Source organism: Delphinus delphis, chromosome 14 (assembly GCF_949987515.2).
Source record: "Delphinus delphis chromosome 14, mDelDel1.2, whole genome shotgun sequence".
Classification (NCBI taxonomy): Eukaryota; Metazoa; Chordata; class Mammalia; order Artiodactyla; family Delphinidae; genus Delphinus; species Delphinus delphis.
The window spans coordinates 34,126,446-34,148,732 of record NC_082696.1 but is presented as its reverse complement, the minus strand read 5'-3'; the positions used below and the strand labels follow the sequence as shown (position 1 = coordinate 34,148,732).

Sequence of the window (22,287 nt, the reverse complement as noted above, 5' to 3'; positions counted from 1 at the left end):
TATTCTTGGGGATTTATTTAATCACTTGATTATTTATGTTTCCTTATAGTTAATTATCATTAAGAAAGATAATCGTTGATCCTGTTATTTGAAAAAGAAAGTTTTGTTCTTCTTTTTATTAATAATCAGTGGATAGAATAATTGCACAAAGACTTTGTGGATAGGTCTCTGCCTCTATAAAATAAGGAGGTTAATTTTGTTGATCCAGAATGCTGTCTTATTCTAAAAAGAGTAGATTTACTAGAAATGCAGAAAAACACTTTTTTTTTTTTAATGGACAAATTACGAGAGGGCAGGGTATAGAGAAAATAAAAAGAAAATGGATCCTTGGGGCAGTCAGCTGCTTCTTCTGTCGCGGCTCTGATGCACTGGGAGAGACCAGACCGAGGCAGCCAGCGTGGGGACGTCAGCATAGCAATCTCACAGCCTGTGGCTGAACTTCCAAGCTCGGAGCTGCCCCCTCCGCGTCCGATTCGACGCGTCTCACTAAGCTGGTCTTCCAGGATTTACAACCCTCCCTCTCCAGGCCGGTCCCGCCGTGGCGTATTTTCCTACCTGCCAACGGAAGCTGCACCTGCGTTAACCTTCCTCGGGCGGCCATGATTTACACCCGACCCCAGAGCCCGCTCCCAGCCCGGTCACTAGGGTCACAGTCACCTCCTAATCCTGATTTTTTAAAGCATGCAGTGCGTGTATAGTCGACCTGGAATTTTTTTAGGTGTCATCTCTATTATTATCTTCTTAATTATTTGTCTTTTCTTTGAGAGAAAAACTTGATAGCAGTGGATGTTATTTTATATGCTCCCCCCCGCCACCGGCTTCTGTTTTACTACAGCACATAACTGGTACTCAAAGTACATTACTGTCAAAGAGCATCTGTAAACGTATCCAGTTGCATATGACTACAGTACAAAGGAGAATGGAAGGGAGGCAGGGAGGGAGGGAAGGAAAAGAGGAAGGTCCAGCCTGTGTCTGTTCTAAGACAAGTTCAAATTTTTATTATTGTCAAGTTCCCATTATCTCTCTGAACATGCTAAATCGTTGCTGAGTTTTTTTTTAATTACTGGAATAAATACGTACACTATAATATATTTAAATAGGGATTTATTTAAATTAGTAACTATGTTACTAATATTCAAAATCAGAGTGGTCTCTGATAATGAACACAATTCAAAACTCACATGATTTGATTTCACAAGTTCTGGGAAAAACTGTTTTAAATATGTTTTAGGCCTTTCCGGATGTCAATAAAGAAGTAACCAAAAAAAGTCCTTTGGTCTGTGGTTAGAATTCACACATCGTTTATGGGGCAGGTGTTCTTTCCTTAACTGACACAAGTGCTGAATCACTAAAACCAACCCTTCTAATCTAGAGTAAAACGGTTTAGACCTAATTATAACAATCAGAAAGTTAATTTCATTACATAGATTAGTAGAAGCCGTCCCCATTTCCTAATAAATTATTTTCTTTAAAATAACAAAATCTTCTCAAATAATGCCTTTCGCCATTTAAAAATATTATTTCACATGAAAAAGTTCTGTTTCATTTAAGTAAATTTCATCTAACAGCTTTGCTAAAATCTTAGTTTTAAAAAGGTGCAATCTTTCCAAATATTTATTAAAAGTAGAAAAAGTAGATGTCCCAATTAAAATGTAAAGTTTTCAAATTCAAGACTTTGAATACTGCATCAAAGATAGACATTTCTAAAAATAATTTTTTAGATTTTTTTTAATACCTTACTTGAAATTACCTTCTCTCCCGTTCTCAGTGCTTACTCACCAGTCATTTAGCAGGGCCTAACAAAATTTATTAGTATTATAGTATACAAAAGTATAAACTACTACATGTAAGGCAAAGTTTTTTCTTTTCCTTTAGTGTTTTTCAGTGTTAAATAATTGACTGATAAATTGTACCTATTCAAATGAATTTGGTAGTTAATAACCCTAACCAAAATGTCTATTTCACAGCAGTTGAAAATCTAGCAGCCAATAAAAAATACAAGTTTTACTTAATTTATTGCTTACTCACTTCTTTATACTTATAAGATGAAGGAAGTATATGAATAATCTATATTTATATGATTATATGAAAAAACATAGGCTAGCTCTCCATTTTTTAACATTTTTATTGCATAGTCAAGGTTGGTACTTAACAATTAAGTTAGAAAATTTTGAGTATGAACATTCTACAATAGATGTGAATAACGTGTGCCATTGTACAAAAATGCCCACATTTTGGAACATTTCCACTTAAGCAAACAACACAAAAATTTTGCTGGCAGTTATTTTCCTCCACAGCTTTTGAAAATAATACAACTGATATTATCTTTTCTGAGCTTCTTTTGCTTGTTTTTAATGTACCTATTTTAGGGATTTTTCCTAAAATAAGGCCTGCTTCAGCTAAGTTTTAGGGAAAAATGTGTTCCATTCAAGTACAAACACAAAATTGCCCTAAACTTTAAAAATTCTTTTACATTTTTAAACTTCAAATATTTTGATTCTATTTTAAAAAATGTAATGTTTAGTTAGACTGAAAGGGTAATTCATTGATCTGTAGTGTATGGCCTAAAGGCAATCTAAGAGCCAAATTGTACAGCAGCTACAATTTGGCTCTTAGAAGTGTTAAGCCTTAGATAAAAAATGATTCCAAAGTTTTTATAGGAAAAAATTCAACATCATTTCAAATAAGATTATGCCTTAATGAATATAATTTTTGCATATTACCAAATCAACATTTTTTCAAATAAAACTGAATGTTTAGGTTTATCAAGTTCTATTCTGACAGTCATCTTAGTGTCCAACCATATACCACTGACACAAATAGAGCAAATTTATATTTATTTAATAAATCATATTATCAATTTCAAATATTGGGATATAATGTTTTACTTAATTTTAAAGCTTAGATATAAAAAGTATTCAACTTTCACTCTCTGTGAACTTAGGTCATCCAGAACCAAGAGCAGTTTTAAACCTGTGAAGCTCAACAGAATATGTTGTAAATATGTAGCAAATTTTACTGTAGAAATGTAATTCTTGTCTTTAATAAATCATGATAAATATAAGCTCATGTAGAGAAATACTGGTGCTCTGTTTTGAGTTAGCTGAAATTCTTTCTTAAGAATGTGACAGGCCATATTTCATTAGATTTTTACAGAATTTTATTCCTCTTGAGTCTGTATGGACCAATATCAATATTGTGAATTCATACTAAAAAGTGAAAAAAGTTTTCTTTTGTCCTAATATTTAAAGCCTATGAAATATGAATAAATGCAAGTTGAATACAATGTTATAATTTTCAAATTTTCGCTGATTTTACTACCATATCCCTAGCTGATTAAGCTTGAAGAAAATTAAATTCAATTAGCCATAAAAGAATTATGTCGGAATTAAAATAGCACAATTTTTTGCCATATGAACTCTTATATACGCATCAAATCAATAAAAGTCATGTTCATATAATGCATAATTCACTATGTATCATTATTCAATATACTTATCTAACTGGTTTAATTTTTTAATGTCATATTTCAATACTTATCAAACTGCAATTGTTAACTAGTAATCAGTAATAAGATATTAAAAGACAAAACAAATGTTTATTAATACAAGTTATTTCTTGTGTATGTTTATAACCCAACTGTATAGTCAAACAGTAAATAGTTATAAAATTTCTAAAAACATTGATGGTTCTCTAAGGATAGGATTCACTATAGAATTTTGTAAACCCTTCAAGTAGGCAGAGCAAGAATAAACTTCACTATAAGTTTTATCCCTGGGGCAAATAGGCAAACAGGTGACTTGAAAATGTAAGTAATAATAATAATTTCAGCAGATAACTCCAAGGATTAAATATCTTTATAAATACAATTTAAAAAATTAATAAGATTAAATATATACATGTACTTGTACTAAATTTGTGTATAGATGAGAATATATAAAGTATTATTTAATTAAATTGTGTTAATGTGTTGTATTAGATATATTCACATATATTTATGTATAGACATATACATATATAAAATACATTTATACATGTATTACATATGCTTACACACCCAAATCTATACAAAGACATCTGGCCCATAATAATCCTTCAGTATTTAGAGCTATAATCATAATCACTAAGCTACCATAAACTATGTGCTGATAACAAACATTTATCTCTGACACTCTCTCATTCTAGTGCTCTAATTCATTTATTTTCATTGACAAACTAGCCCACTTTCTCCTGTTTCTCCTCCAACAGAGACTTTTTTTTTCTTTCTTTTTTTTTTTTTTTTGGCTTGACCAACTCCTCCTCTATCCATATTTTCCATGTTGGTGTTCTCTGAGATCCACATATTTCTTCTGACCTGACACATGGACTACAGGGCAATCCCTGAAACAAACTTCTTTCATGCACTTACTATTCTGTAATATTAAATCTGAGAATTTTACTATGCTTTTTACTTCAGACATACATTTTTGTGGGCTATTGTTCATCTGCATCTGAATGTCCTACAGGAGCTTCATACTCTTTGGAACGTAACTGAATCATGCCTCTATCTCCAAAACGACTGCTGCTCTTGCGGAAAGTCTTATAAGTAATATTTTTATCACCTACCACGTTTACTTAGCCCAGAAACCTCCAGTCTGTCATCAACCCCTCCCTCTTGCTCACAGCTTCTCATAAATTGTCAAGTTCAGAATATTCTACCCAAAAAGACCACCGATCCTGTCTTTTCCCTTCTATTTGTAGCTGCTATTAGCTCCTTGTTGTTTTGTCTCATATCCATCTAGTAAACCTCTACAGGAATGGATGTCTAATCTACCATCTGAGATGATTTTTTTGCCTTAAACATTTCAGAAATTCTTTAGCTTTATCTATAATTTTCAAATTTACAATGAACATGATCTACTTTTTTACCGTCAGGAAAACACATTATAAAAATAATATCCTTTTAAAGGTTCCTATTGATTACAGCATAAATTCAATACCCTTATTATAGTTCAGAAGCCACTTAAAATATGACCACAAATTATCTGATCACCTATTATTCCCTAAGCTGTTCTTGAACCATATTTCGAATTTCCAAACTTGTATAATGATCTGAACACTTTTCTCTCATTCTAAAATTTTCTTATTTGCCTGCTCAACTTCTATATAGGCTGCAGAAAAAAAAGTCACCACCTCTTGGTAAGTTTTTTGTGTGGTAAGCTGTTTGGGTGGTAAGTTCCCAGTGTTCTCAAAACAGTTTATATCTATTAAAGCACCTTTCACATTGTATCACAAATATTGATTTTTTAAAAATCTAACTTCTTTCACTGGCCTAAGGAGTCCTTAAGGGCAAGAATCAAACTCTATTCATTTTGTAGAAGGAAGGATAGAAGGAAGAAATGAATTGTAGATATACAAAGAATTGTAGATATACAATTTAAAGGAATAATTTCCATGATTTTAACGTATTTTGGCAGGAAAAAGAAATATGATATTTACTATATTCAAAACACAATATTTAAAAATATTACCTCCTCCAAATCTTACTTTTCCCAAGAGGGAAGAACATTTTCATGGTATTTAAAAATTGCTATAAGAAGCACTTTTGAACATTATATTTATGGGCTTATTTAAGCAAAACTATGCTCTGACTTCTGCAAATGTACACATGGTTTCATCAGTATTCTTTTTGATAAACAGAAGAAATGGCTAATGGAGTCTCTAGTCATAGTGAAGACAAGAGTTCTAGCATTGCTTTAGTTGTTTTTGCTAATGTAGACTGATATCTCCAAGTTGCCAATTGTTCTAAGAGTAAAACTCTTACAATATCCAAAAGGACCATATATGGTTCTCCACAATTTCCTCTCTAGTATCATTTCTGTTCACTCTCCTCCTCCTTCCAGGCTTACTGGTTTCTCACTTTTTCTGGAATATGCCAACACACTCTCACCATAACACTTCGCTAAAGATATTCTCTCAACTTGGAAAGCCATTTACCCAGATATCTGTTTGGTTAACTCCCTCACCTCTCTCAGCTAGAGAGAGCTTGCTGTTCTTAAATCATCCCCTGCATGCTTTGTAACTGTGTAGAAAGTTGATTAATTCTTCTGTTACTTGGAATTAAGGCTTTTGAAAATTCTGGCTAACTCAAATGGATCTTAGATCTAAAGATAAGATAAAACTCTTGTAAAAAAAAAAACTGTGCAGTAATGGGTTAACTATTACTTGGGGTGCTCAAACTCTGCACATTTCAAAGAAACGACTAGCCCTTGCTTGGCTCCTGAGAGATAACATCTAAGCCCCTGGAATATGCTGCCAGATAGAGTGTTTCTGTATATCTGGGATCTTGGGCCACACCAGATAGTTTATGGGAACAATGTGATCTATGGTGAATGCCTGTTTTTGTTCACTTGGGGTCCTGGATCATACCACTTAATCTCTAGAGGGCCTAGAGACCCAGCAGCTAAGGTCAGTCACACAAATCTTCAACGCCTATGTAACTGCTCCCATAAAAACACTGGACACAAAGGCACAGATGAGCTTCCCTAACTGGAAATACCTTGTCCTTGTTGTGACACATCATCGCTAGGAGAATTAAGCACTATCCGTGTATCTTCACCGGGAGAGGATAACTGACAGTTCGTGCCTGTTTTCTCATACACCTTGCCGTATATGCCTTTTTCCTTTGCTGGCTTTAGTTTCTATTCGTTCCCTGTGATAAACCGTAACTCTGAGTATAACAGGTTTTCTGAGTTCTGTATTTCTAGAAAATCAACAAGACTGGGAGTGATCTGGTAGGCCCCCAACACAAAACAGGAGGAAATTTTTGTGACTTTGGGTTAGGTAACATGATAACAAAAGTATGAGCCCCCAAAAAATTGATAAATGGGCTTCTAAATTTAAAACCTTTTTGTTTCAAAAGATAACATTATGAAAGTGAAAAGACAAGCCACAGAAGGGAAGAAAATATTTTCGATGATATATCTGAAAATATTTGCAAATTAAATATCCAGAATACAGAAATAAGTCTTATAGCTCAATAACAAGAGGACAAAGATTGGCAAAAAATGTGAAGAGACATTTTATTTTAAAAAAGACAAATAAATTCCTAATAAGCCCAGGAAAAAATGTTCAACATCACTTGTCATTAAGGAAATGAAATTAAAACTACAATGAGATACCTTTGGCTATGATACAAAAGACAGTACCAAGTTTTGGTAAGGATTTGGAGAAATTGGAATCCAAATACGTTGTAAATGGGAACGTAAAATGGTACATTATTCATGTTATCTCCAAAAGGGAAATAATACAAATGACCTTTAACTGGTGTTGGATAAACAAAATGTGGTATATCCATACATAAAATACTATTTAGCAACAAAAACACACCAGAATATTAATATATGCTCCAACATAGATGAACCTTAAAAACATTAAGCTAAGTAAAAGAAGTTAGTTTCAAACGACTACATACTGTGTGATTTATTTTATATGAAATGTCCAGGAAAGGCAAATTTATAGATAGAAAGCAGAGCAGTGGTTGCCTGGGGCTGGAAATGTAAGCAAAAATGATTGGCAAATAGCTCAAGGGACTTCTTTGAGGTGATGGAAATAGTCTAAAATTGGTGGTGGTTGCACAACTCTATAAATTTACTAAAAATCATGAATTGAACACCTATAATGGATGAATTTTATGGTTTAAAAAATTATACATCCATTAAGCTGTAAGAAAAATCTAATGGGAAAGCATAGAAAAATAAACAATAAATAATAACCTACATGATATATAAGAAGAAGATAGTGTTTTGGTTAAAAAAAAATGAAGAATATAATAATGAAGATAGGGAATATAGCGAAGGAGGAACAGAAAATTTGCAGTATTAAACAGGGTGGTTAGGTAAGCCTCATAGAGAAAGGAGTTAGCCAAGTTGACATCTGGTTGAAGAGCTTGCCAACCCAAGGGAAGAGTGTGGCATCAATTTTTCTCCTTTTAAAAGTTAATTCATACTTTTAAAAGAATTAGAAGATAATACATCAAAATGTTAATCATATTTCTCTCTATTTGATAAAGTTATTGAATATTTGTGCTTCTACTTTGTCTAACTTTCTAGCCATGTGCACGTATTATTTCTATAGAGAAAAATAGAATTGTTTTCAATATCCAGTTCATTGAACAAGATCATAATGCAAACAAACGTTGTTTTTGCAAAACTTTTAAGTCAACACCAAACTGGTTCCATATATGAAGTAAATAGTAATAGATGGTAATGTTAGCAATATGCAGAATAGTCAAAGAAGCAACAGATATTTCCTGAATACAGAGCGGCGAACTCACCTTTCCATAAACATGTGGTAACATTATAACCAACTAACTTTCCTGGCATTATATGACTCTCTCCAGAATATCTAATGTCTAATTTTTTTAACTGATAGTAAGTGCAGTTCCAGTCCTAATAAATATAACTTATATCAGTAGGAAATTTTGTTATGCTGAGATAATGAACAACCTCAAATTCTCAGAGATTTAAGTAACAAAGGTATATTTCTCATTTCATTACATGTCCAGTTCAAGTGGGTGAGGGAAGGGTCTCTAATAATTATAGTTACTTAGGGACCCAGACTGTTGAAGGCTCCATTTTGACATGATCTACCAGGATGAAATATGTTAAATTATGAACTAGTTCTTAAAGCATCAGTCCAAAATGATACACCTTATCTCTGCTCTCATTACATTGGCCAATGCAAGTCCTATGGCCACAAAAGTGTAGGGAAGTCCAATTCTATGATGTACTTGAAAGAAAGAGAAAAATCTATGATAATTATTTTTACAAGATGTGAGATAAGAGAAGAAAATGTTAGACCTTCAATTCATACTCATTTTTATATAAACAAAATTAACCTATACTAATATTTAATACAAAGGTTTTCTAAAATTTAATTTTAAACTCCATTAGTATTTAATAATAAAGAAATCTTAATTTATTCCTACATCAGATGGTCATATGACATGTATAGTCCACAATATATTGAGACAGATTGGGAATTCCAAAAGAATAAGAGTTAAAAGAATTGTCCTAATTTATTCATATACTTGCAATACTTCCATATAATGGATTTTACATGAGTCAAGTAAGGTTGTTTTAAGAATTATTATAATCTAATTTCAACTATCACAAAATAGACAATAACTTTGTAAGATGCCTACAAAGACATTTGAGAATTGCAGACCCTATCAAGAAGACGCCAGAATGACACTTCTATTCCTAGTACAAACTTGTCATCAGCTACATACAATTGCTGTCTAAAGAAACTGCCAAAACCAGATTTATAAAGAAGGTTACTTCACATATGGATTGATGGCCACCAACATTAATGATAAATCTTCCCTAAGCCTATATTTTATATGGTGTATACATGCTGTATACTGGACTTTTATAAGATATCTTTAAGAGCTATTATTTACAAGTACTGAAATAAATACATTAGAGCTATGTCTTTGAATCACTCTATCACGATATTAAATCAACATTTTTATAAATATTGAAGTATTCAGTAATGGAAATGTTTAATATTTTCAATAATGTTCAATAATAGTTAATATGTTATAACAAAGTTAACTTTTGTGAGAGAAAATGGGTTTTATTATTAATAAAAATTTAAATTGTTTAAAATACTATTAATTTTATATTTAGTTTATTCTCTTACAATTTTAATTATTTGGTATGCCTTAGAATGACCATAAATATCAATAAAGAAACTGATATATTAAGGTTTATATTATAAACAAAAATAAATTATATATAATTTATTTTTTCCACCAAAACTCTCTCTCCCCAGATCTTCATAACTTTGTCAAATGCACAAATCTAATCATTTAGGTCAAAGTCCTCTCATGCATCCTTTAGTCTACCCCTTCCTCACACCTCATATCAAATCCATTAGCAAGTCCTGACATTTCTACCTCCAAAGCATATCCTAAATTGGTCATTTCTCTTCCAGCTGAATGAAGGCACCATGATCTCTCTTCTGGATTATTACATGGTCCTAATGTGTCTCAACCCACTTTTGCCCCACTAACACCAGAGCAGCCAATGATTCTCCTAAAAAGGTGATCAGGTCCTGTCAATCTCTTGCTGCAAACTGGTCATTAGCACTGATAAAATCTAAACTCCTTGAAATGCTCTTGCCCACTCCTTAAACCTCTTCTCAAAAGATTTCCTCTCTGCTTTCTTCTGTATGTTCAACGTACAGGGATATTTTTCTCTTCCTCAGACTAAGCCCCTTTTGGTCCCCAAATGTTTGCACTAGGTGTTCACTCTGTTTGAAATACTCATCTCCTGGATATTTTCTTGTCTGATTCCTTCTAAACATTCAGGTCTCTGCTACTAAATCAGCTCTTTAGAGTGGCCTTCCCTGATCATTTTATCTTAGAGGTCTCCACCTGCTTCCCCAGCCCCACTCTGTACTAAATTATGTGTTCCATGGCCTTTAAGGCCTACAAAATTTGTACATCCCCACATCCTCAGCCTCATCTCCCACTACACTTCCCTTCAATTGCTCTGCTTTATCCTCACTCTCTCCTCTTTGTTTCTTAATTAGATGAAGAAATCTGTTATGTGGTTTGCACTTGCTCTGTCCTCAGCAGAAATGTTCTTCCAGAAATGTGCAAGGCTCATTAGCTTAGTTTCTTCTGGCCTCTGCTCAAATTTCATCTCATCAGAGATATCTGCCCTGATCACCCTATCAAAAGATCATCTCTTCCCTCCGCTTTGCTTTACTCTCTACCTATTTAGATCTTCATGGTACTTGTGTATATTTTAAACCTTTGGGTTGTTTGTCATTTGTTCCAGCCACTGGAACATAAGCTCCAATAGGGTAGCGGCTTACCCCATCCCCTCCATGATTCTAGCCTTTTGAATAATGCTTGGTAATGTGTTATTGTAATTTATATAAGCTAGTACATGCTGAGGCTTACTTGATGTTTGTCTATAAAACATGCTGCTATGATCATTGTAATACAATCATTTTTGCTTTTTGTAATTATATTTTAAGTTAATTTCTAGAGGTCAGATGTTTATGTACATGTTATATGTGGATGCTTATTGCCCAGTTGAGACCTAAAAAGTCTGTAACCATTTACACACCCACCGCCTGTGCCTCCTCTCATTTCTGCACATTCACACCTACAATGGGTTTTGTGGATCTTTTTAATATCTGTGACCTAAGAAATGATTGAGTGATTTATTGCTTTATTTGTATTTTATTGTTAGTAAATTTGAAAATTCTTATATGATTCTGGCATGTAAGCTGCCTTTTATATCTTTTTCCCATTTAAAAATTTTATATTCAGGTTTGTTTATTGTTATTTAATAAATTCCTTATACACTGAGGATATTTACATTCTATCTGCTATATATATTATGAATATTTTCCCAGTTTGTAGTTTGTCTTTCATCCACATTTATGCAATTTTTTTCAAGAAGGAAGTTTTCTATTTCATAAATTCGATGTTTTCATTTTTTAGAGTCCCTAGTTTAATATTCTTCTGTGGCTTCTTTGAGCATTTTTATTGTTAATATTTTAACTTTTAATATTTTTTCTCCATTTTAACTTATGTTGGGATATGCAGCAGTAGCAGAATTCAAATTAGTTTTACTTTTTAGAAATGGTTGATCAGTTTTCCTCATAATATGCCAATATTATGGTAATCACAATAATAATAGTTAAGATTTACTGCAAGATTTCTATTGGTCAGCCATTTTGCTAACTATTTTATATACAATAGCTCAATTGATCTTCACATCAAAAAAAACACTTCACATCAATTTTCAAGGTTATGATGAAGCTTTTTTTTCTTAAGAGAGGGACAAAGCAAATGTTGAATGTTGTAAGTTGACCATGAAATCATCTCTCATGCGTAAACAGTCAGGAGGCCAAGTCCTGAATGTATAACACACAGATCTATGCCTTATCTCATGAGGTAGGGCAATCCAATACGTGTCTGAGCAACATGCTATTGAGTGTATCATGCTGCCTATTATCATTGTTGTTGTAATCTGGGAGTATTCAATCCAGTACCACAGAACCTTACATGACTTCATGTCGCCTTCCTCAAGTTCCTTCAAACCTCCATTCCCCAAAAATCTCCTGTCATGGAGTCATCACCACAGCATGGGTGAAGCCTGGTTCCACTGCCTGCACCAACATGAGACGCATCAAGAGGAGGAAGAATATGTTTCCTTGCACTTAAAACAAGAGACACCAAAAAAATGGAAATAAATGCTTAGGAAAATATATTCCAAATGAAAACTGGAGTAGCAATATGATTATCAAACAAAATAGGACTTAATAAAAAGCTATATAGGGAAAAGGATGATAAGAATAGAGTTGAAGATATAACCCTCATAGCATAAGGACATGGCAACAACTAAACCTCAAAAATATGATGGAACAAAAGATAGAAAGAAATGAGGAGTGAACTAGAAAAATGAACTGCTGAAGGACTATTTCACATAACCCTCTCAGAAAATGACAGGTAAAGCAGAAGAAAAATAAGCAGTGAGAGCAAGATCTGAACAAAACAATTAAAAACAAGCTATCTGGTATATATAGGGAGATAGTGTACTAAACAACAAAACATGCTTTTTGAGCTCACATGAAATATTTCCAAAATAGGACGTGTTTCATGTCATAAAGGAAGCCTGAATCAATTTCAAAGGAACAATAATATAATACAGACTATTGTTCTCTAACAACATACAATAGAATTAGTAATTAAAAGCAAAGAACAGCTAAAGGAAATTTTATAATATCAGTAAATAAAATAAATAGCCATTGGATTTAAAAGGAAAAAATGTTCTTAGAACTAAGTAAGAGTGAAAATACTACATGGCAAAATTTATGGGAAACAAAGAAATATTTAGAGAAAAATACAGGTTTAAGCACACTTATCAAGAAGCAAGAAACGTTTTTAAAATGACTGTGATTTAAACTAGGAAGCTAGAAAAGGAGCAAGAGAGCAAACAGAGGACGCAAGAAAATAATGAAGACTAAGTCAGAAATCAATGAGAGAAGCAAAACAACAGAGAATTTTAACAAAACCAAATTCTTATTTCCCTCCAAAAAATTCTATGTCCAGTAGTTCTTACAGAATTCTACCAAATTAAAGGAAGAGTTTAAAGCCCATTTCTGTTTTTGCAAATACCTCAGAAAATAGAAAACAACAAAATCTATGTAGCTCATTTTAGAAAGCTAGTGTTATCTTGAATCTAAAATAGTAGATGAGTCTATTAGCTCATTTCAGTTACGATCAAATGTAAAAATCTTAAATATAATATCAAACTCTTACACTGTATTTCAAATGTATATATGTATAATATGAAAGGATCCTTCAATTTGAAAAGTCTTTAAAGGTAATTTACATTAGCAGACTAAAGAAACCAAACCATGTTATTATCTTAGTCAATGATACAGTATTAAGTTCAATACCTATTTATTATGAAAATACCTAGAAAGCAAGGAATAGATCAGAACTTGCTTAATTTAGTGATAGTTAAACACCAGTTCTAGAGCATTACACTTAATGGAGGAATTTTAGATGCATTTTCTTTATGATTCAGAATTCCCATTATTTAACACAGTACTGGAGGCCCTGGACTATACTATGAAGGTAAGAAAAAACGGACAGTTGTAGAACATGGTAGGGAAGAGACACAACTCGATATTTTCTAATGACATCAATATCTATTTAGGAAAACCAGAGAAATAAAAAAGATAAACTACGAGAATTAATGAGAGTTCATCAGTACTGCTAATAATACTCACCTGCATTTTTCCACTTCAGTGGTAACCAGTGAGACTAGAGGAAATACGATATCTATCAATATAGCAATATAGTATGTGTACGTGTCTGCATTCTAGCTTAGAATACATAAGATCTCTATGGAGACATATTTTTTAAATTCTAATACATGATCCAAAAAATGAGCTTTTTGTTTGTTTGTTTGTTTGTTTTAATGAGAGATAAACTATGCTCATGGATGGGAAGACCTTACTGTTTAAAAAACTGAATTCATAATTAAAAACATGTCTACTTTAGAAATCCCAGCTCAGAATGACTTCATTTGGAATTCTACTAAATATTTAAATAAAAAATGACATCTAATTTATACAATATCTTGAGAATGAGAGAAAAAGACTTAACCCAAGTTCTATAATTTCAACATAACACAAAAACCTCGGTAGGATGTTATAAGATATAAAATTTATAAGCCAATTTCATACCCTAAAAGAAATATAAAAGTTCTTTAAAACTAATAAACTGAATTCAGTGATATATCACCAAATTGATTTTATTCCACAAATAAATGGCTTAACATTCAAAAACATCAATGTAAAAAATCATATTATCACCACAAAAGTTATAGAAAAATTATCATGATAAATATACATTCATGATTTTTTAAAAAACTGGTAAAAAACTAGAAACTTCTTTAAAACAAACATTATATTTAATGATAAATTATTAAAACTTTCTCTCTATGGTTGTGAGTGGGACAAGGAGGTCCTTTATCATTACTCTTATTCAATATTATACTAGAAGCACTAGCTAGTACTTCAACTGAAGGAAAATAAAGTACAATCATTGGAAAGAAGAAATAAGATTCAATCAATATACACAGAAAACTTAAATGTGTATATAACAAATCTAAAATAATCTAAAGATATATTCTTAGAATTCAACAAACACAACAAAGAAAAAATAAAAACTTCAAAAGATACCACTTATAATGGAATTTAAAAACTCAAATAACTGGGCTTCCCTGGTGGTGCAGTGGTTGACAGTCCGCCTGCCGATGCAGGGGACACGGGCTCGTGCCCCAGTCTGGGAGGATCCCACATGCCGCAGAGTGGCTGGGCCCGTGAGCCATGGACGCTGAGCCTGTGCGTCCGGAGCCTGTGCTCCACAACGGGAGAGGCCACAACAGTGAGAGGCCCGCGTACCGCAAAAAAAAAAAAAAAAAAATCAAATAACTAAGAATAAATCTGAAATAGAAATGTAAGAACTCCACAAATAAAAATTATAAAATGTTATTGAAAGAAGTGAAAAGAGGTCTATTCATATAACTAGACAGATATACTAGGTTCGTGGATCAGAAGACTTCATTTAAAATGATGTGAATTCTCTCTAAACCAATGCACTGCTAATAACAAATGGGAGAACCAATTTTACAGTAGTAGTTCCTAAATTTGGCTGCATTTTTAATCATCAGGGAGATTTTTTTAAAGCCCAATGCTTATCACTTACATAATTAAATAATTGTCTTTTGAGAAGACAGCCAGGCTCTGAAACTTGCTAAGAAAATAAATCTTAGATGTCCCCATCACAAGAAAAAGATTGTAATTACATGTGGTAACAAATGTTAACTAGACTTACTGTGGTGATCATTTTGCTATACATACAAATATTGAATCATTATTTTGTATTCCTGAAACTAATACAATGCTATATCTAAATTAAATCTCAATTATTTTAAAAAGATTGATAATATCAAGTGTTGTCAAAAATATGGGTTAATTAGAGCTCTCATATTCTGCTGGTAGGAATGTAAAGTGGTATAACTATTAGTACTTAGGAAACTTGTTTTCCATTACCTACCCAGGTTGAACATATACACACTGTGTGATGTGGCAATTCCTCTCATTTATACACCCAGTTGAATGCTATACACATGTGAACAAACATGTACAACAATGTTCATGACAACATTACTGTTGACATCTCCAACTGGAAATAATCCAAATGTCCATTAGTAGTGGAATGGATAAATAAATTGTGATATATTCATCCAATGGAATATTATACACACTGGAATAAATAAGCTATATAGAAGAGCATGGATTAATTTTACAAAGATAATGTTGAACAGATATGCCAAACATAAAAAGATATATACTATAGTTTTCCATTAATATAAAGTTCATAAATGGGCAAAATTCATGATAATGGTTACTTTTGGGGAGGAATGTGGATAATTATTGAGAAAGGGTATAAGATGGAACTTCCAGAATACTTGTAATTTTCTATTTCTTGAGCATGATGGTTACATGAATGTACTTAATTTGTGAAAATTCATCAAGGTGTATGCTTCTTTCTCTTAATTGAGGTATAACATAATAGTAAAGTATTAAAAGATGAAAATAGTCTGAACACATGGAGAGACTATGTTCTTTTGTAAGACTGGATTTTTAAGGTAATCAGTTGATTTATTTAAAGACATGTTTGAAAGGTCTATGAATAGCTACATCAACTTAGAATAAAGGAGTAAAAATAAGAGATTGGTTTATACATGAACTATTATTCTAGAGCCATAGTTACAAAAATAATGCTTCAACACAATTGAGAAAATACAGACTAATGACATAGAAGAGATATTTCAGAGACAGACCAACCCAGATGTGAGCATAATTTTAAGACAGCAACACAAATCAAAGGGGAAAGGATAACTAGCTTAGTAAATGGTGCTGGGAAATTGTGGTTACTATATGGAAAAAAGCTAAAATTGGATTCCTCTCCCCTTCATGGCACAGTTTAAAAATTAAATGTGAAATATAAAACTGTAAAGTTGATATAAAATAACATAGGAAAATATCTTTGTAAACCGAACATGAAGAAGAACTTTCTTATGAGAAACCTCAAAAGCACAAAAAAATGAGACAAAAAAATGACTTGCGGCCAGCTTAAGAACAAAGATACATTTCATGATATTATATATATGGAAAAATATGGTCTGATTCAAAATAATCAATTTACAAATGAATTAAACAAAACCGTCTATATAAAACTGAAGGCTGCCTGCACCAATTCATTGCCTACAGGTGTGTGTATGTGTGCTTTTGTGTGTGTGTGTGTGTGTGTGTGTGTGTGTGTGTGAACTGGGTCTGACATTTGTCAAGCTTTGTTTTATTTCATAATATAATACCTAAAAAATTATTTTGTCTATAAAAGGGAAAGATTTGCCTACCAAAAATTCTTCATCTTCCCAGTAGTTTGTCTGTATTTAACTCTACTACTGCCTCAATTCTATGACTCTGGGAACCAAAAATGCTTATTTGCCCAGAAAATGACTCTGTCTTACATGTATTCAAACCACTGCTTAAATATTCTACGGTATGTGTTGTATGTGTTGTAGGTCTTAATGCTCTTTTACTGAATTAATACAGTAAGTTACACCAAAGCACACTAACTTATTCAATAATCTTAGCTGAACTCTGACTTTAGAACTCTGCCATAGATTCTTTAAAAATTATCTTGTAATTAGTAAACATTAACTTCTATACCTTCAAATAAGAATGCCATTATTTAAGAAATTGGAAGTTAGGCCACTGCAGAGTGAGAGAAGCGCTGATACAAGCAACTTTTAGAAGTGGTTAAGAGTTTGGTGAATTTTTCTTTCTAAATGCTGTGCTTTTAATAGTTGCTTTTTTAAAACTGTATTTTATATTCTAGAAACATAGATATGGAAAACTTAACTTTTCACTCGAGTTACAACCAATTTCAAAGAAAAGGCAGAAATAATTCATCATTCGTGTTGAACTATTTGAAGGCCAAGAAGCTTCACTCAATTCCTAGTCCCTACCCACCCCCCAGAGTCCTATCTCATTTCTCCCTTCTCCAATACTATTGGGTCTCGACCATTCCTCAGTTAATTACTTTCTCTGATGACCACCTTTCCTCTAACAGAATTCATATATTCTGTTAAAATTTTCCACTAAAATTCCCCAGAGTATATACCTTATGAGCACTTTCTAGCCAGAGATGGGAAGGTGCTTACCTTCAAAATAGAAGCCTGACTGGACTTCTAGGACCCTGGGGAGGGTCCTGAGGTCAAGGGAGTGGATGAATTCTTCCAGCGACAATGCCATTGCTTTGGCTTGGGTCTTGTGCAGACCTGGTACTTACAGAAGCTTTTGGCTTCTGGGTGTCACTTGTCTGCAACTGTAGTCTCACTTCATCATTCCTTTCTCAGGCAGGAATGTCACACTGGAGCCTGACTTGGGTGGAGTAGCTCTGTGTAGGGAGGGCAGTGAGGAGGCAGGGGACAAAAGGTGTTACAGCTCTTTTTAGTTCTCATTGTGGCTTCATTTCCTTCTGATATTGAAGTAGAACAGGATGGGGGTGTGGTGAGCATATCTGAACAGACACTGCCAAAAAAGCGAGAATTGACAAGTAGCTCTCTTTGTCTGCCGCTGGTCCAGGTGTGCATCTCAAGTAGGGGCTAGGATGTTTGAGGTCACAGTTGCTTGTGGTTTGTCAACCAGGCAAGAACAGGAATTCAGGACTAAAGTCTAATCTTAAAAAGGGCACCGTATCAATTCTTTATCTCTTCACTTCACTTCTAAAGTTTGGCTCTGTGCTTTATTAGCATACTCTCAGGGCTTTTATACTAAATTTGGTTACGAAAGTGCTTTGTGTCAGCTCTTTTCAGAAATCTGATACTCTGAAGAGAGGGGATCGAAACCACTTTTACTCTTCCACATTAAAACTGAATATTAAAGGAGAGTGGGGGAGGAGTGCACTATGCAAAGTGATACAGTAAATTAATATTAATTTTCTAATCGTCGCACTACAGTGAAAGTATCTAAATCCATTATTAGGAAACCTGAATTTTCTGGGTTTAGCTCTGCTTTTGACTTACAGGTGACATCAGCCTTGTCTTCTCTGTCCCTCATTTGTCTCATTTATTTAATGGAGAAAAAGTTAGAGTCAAATGAGTTGTATCATTTCTTCCAAGGCCAAAATTCTACAATTCTGATCATGAGGTCCAAATTTGCAGTGGGGAGGGGTGAGGATGACCAAAGTCAAAGGCAGAAAGAAAAGCCTCATAAAAATAAATCTCTTAAAAATCTTCCACTGTCTAGTCTTTGTATTTAAATAAGACAATGTTTTAGAGCTAGAGTATACAGTTCAAGGTGATATTTTTAAAGTCTCTTTAAGGGTGACTAAAAGAACACTGGTTGGTATAAATACAGTGAAAGAAGCTAAGAAGCTGCATATTCTCCTTATAAATTGGACTCCAGGCTCCCTGTCTAGAAACTGTTTTAGCCTTAGGCTGCAAAGAGCATACATAGCCAGGTAGAGAGGGTCAGGGCACATCCCAGCTCCACCTTCACGTAAATATCTAAGAAAATAAACAGCACTGCCTTATTTTGATATAGAGCTTATAAAACTCTTTCAGCTCTTAAAATCATATTTGATACTTGCAATAATCTGCCTGCCTTCATTTCTTTCTTTACAAAACTAAAATTTATAAGGCCACATCAATAGTTTTTTCACCAGTAGCTTCTACTTCCTCATTTGCAACTTTTTTGCTCAAAAACCTCCTAAACTTGATCAGTCTGCCTTCTGCAGCCCTTCTCCCAAGCTTAGGCCCTTCAATCGACTACAAAAATTGTTTACAGCCTAACTGTATCTCACATGGTTCAATATATGAAAAGAGCTGCTATGGACTGCTCCTTAAAAATCGTACATCTGTTAGAACTGGTACCACAGCAAATTTCATTTGATATCTAAACCAAACTGGGATTCACTTGATTTTTAAAATATTTTCCCACATCAACTTTCTACCTTACTAGTCAAAGAAGCTATTTCAAAATATTACCAATCTTTTACAATTGTCTTTGCTACTCCTGCTTTTGCTCTTTCAATAAATGATCTTCCCTTTCTGTTACATTCTGCTTCTTTCTTTCTCTCAATCTTAGTTAACGACACTACAATTCTCTCACTTTCTCAAGCCAGAAGGCTGCATCAGGGGAGATGCCATATCCAGCCTCCAAACCCCTCAAGCACTATAGGTGGCAATAATCAATAACACTCACTTTGTTCTTGCTCTGTATCTCCACTATTACTACTTTAGTTCGGATCATAATCACTTCTGACACTGTAGGCAAAGAAATCCTGACATGAACAGCCAAGATGAATTTGACAAATAAGAATAATAAGAGAGTCCCTGAACAACCAAGTAGTAAAATCAATTATTAAAGTTTAATAACTGAAAGAGCAGATTACCGGTGTAATAATAGTCTGATCAATGAGAATTCAGACATAAAGCAAAGCATTGCCAACTAAAGACGGTCCCTCACCACCCAGTTTTATAAGAACTGAGTCATTAGCCACTGCAGTTGCTGGTCTTCAACACATCCTGAAAGGAGTTCAGCACAGAGATCAGGAATGAGGCAGTCGGTGCTGCAGGAAAACTGGCAGAACAGGCCTTCAGATAGTTAGATATTCTCAGGAGAAAATTTTAAGAACTCATTTTCTTGCATCTTCCCATTCATAGAAGAGTACTAAAATCATTAACTGAAATATCTGTTCCTCATGACTAGCAGCAATCTTCCACTGAGCTGTGTGCTTGATTGTACGTATGCCTTCTCCAGAATTACATATACGCTAACCTCCCACCCCACCCCTTCTGAGAAGTTCCTCAGAGCTATCTGAGAGGCTGTCTCCTGGGCTATAGTCCTCAAGAAGTCCTCAAATAAAACTGAAACTCACAGCTCTCATGTTTTGCATTTTCATTTCGATCAACAGTATAGGTAATAATTTACTATATGAAAAAGATGAAATTTCAAAGCACTAGGGAAAAATATTTCATCCAACAAATAGTGGTTAAATAATTTTTAAAATAAGTTTCCCAAAATTCTATGCAACAAAATTAAATTTATATCAATTGAAAAATTAAACTTAAGTAAAAATAAACCAAAGGAAAAAATAAAAAAATATCTGGAGAAGTAAGGAAAGAACTATTTCTTAGCATCAATGGAAGTCTTAAGGGAAAAGACTAATAAATTTGACAACAGACATAGGAAATATTTCTATAAATTAAAAACGAGCTTTAACAAAATAGAAAAAATACTTTAAATAAAAAATTAATGTCCTGGATCTACAAAGATCACTTATTATTTACGCAAAATAAAAATATTTAAGGACTTCTGCTTCTGGCTATGAGCTTGGATTTGACCAACTCTTCCACCAAGGACAACTTGAGAAGTGGATAATTTTTTTAAACCAGTTTTAAAGAACAAGAGAGCCATCAGGGCAGTCAGGACTTGAGAGTCAAGATCTTGAAAGGCAAGGAAACACAAGGTGAGGGGATTCCAATATTCTACACTTCTTTTCCCCTCAAGGCATTTGTGGATTAGTAGTTGGCACCAAGAGAGAAGCTGAGAAGCAAAGCAAAAAGTGGTAGTAAAGAGATTGGTTCAAGATGGTGGAAGAGAAGGACGTGTGCTCACTCCCTCTTGCGAGAGCACTGGAATCACAACTAACTGCTGAACAATCATCAACAGGAAGACACTGGAACTCACCAAAAAAGATACCTGGCATCCAAAGACAAAAGAGAAGCGCAATGAGATGGTAGGAGGGGCATAATCACAATAAAATTAAATCTCATAACTGCTGGGTGGGTGACTCACAGACTGGAGAACAATTATACCACAGAAGTCTACCCACTGGAGTGAAGGTTCTGAGCCCCACATCAGGCTTCCCAACCTGGGGGTCCGGCAACAGGAGGAGGAATTCCCAGAGAATCAGACTTTGAAGGCTAGCGGGATTTGATTGCAGGACTTCGACAGGACTGGGGGAAACAGAGAATCCACTCTGGAAGGGCACACACAAAGTAGTGTGTGCATCAAGACCCAGGAGGAAGGAGCAGTGACTCCATAGGAGACTGAACCAGACCTACCTGCTACTGTTGGAGGGTCTCCTGCAGAGGAGGGGGGTGGCTGTGGCTCACCACGGGGACAAGGACACTGGTAGCAGAAGTTCTGGGAAGTACTCCTTGGCGTGAGCCCTCCCAGAGTACGCCATTAGCCCTACCAAAGAGCCTGAGCCTCCAGGGCTGGGTTGCCTCAGGCCAACCAACCAACAGGGAGGGAACTCAGCCCCACCCATCAGCAGACAAGCAGATTAAAGTTTTACTGAGCTCTGCCCACCAGAGCAACACCCAGATCTACCCACCACTAGTCCCTCCCATCAGGAAGCTTGCACAAGCCTCTTAGATAGCCTCATCCACCAGAAGGCAGATAGCAGAAGCAAGAAGAACTCCAATCCTGCAGGCTGTGGAATGAAAATCACATTCACAGAAAGATAGACAAAATGAAAAGGCACAGGACTATGTACTAGATGAAGGAACAAGATAAAACCCCAGAAAAACAACTAAATGAAGTGGAGATAGGCAAACTTCCAGAAAAAGAATTCAGAATAATGATAGTGAAGATGATCCAGGACCTCGGAAAAAGAATGGATGT

General features: G+C 34.1%; 1 protein-coding gene across 1 annotated transcript in view; it reads right to left on the bottom strand.

Moving 5' to 3' along the window:
• THEMIS (thymocyte selection associated) overlaps window positions 1–17,904 on the bottom strand; it is a 160,061-nt gene extending 142,157 nt beyond the window's left edge. The window contains exon 1 of the mRNA XM_060030534.1: window positions 17,814–17,904. Coding sequence (XP_059886517.1) covers window positions 17,814–17,904 — 91 coding nt within the window. The remainder of the gene's footprint in view (window positions 1–17,813) is intronic.
• Between the last annotated feature and the right edge of the window lie 4,383 nt (window positions 17,905–22,287).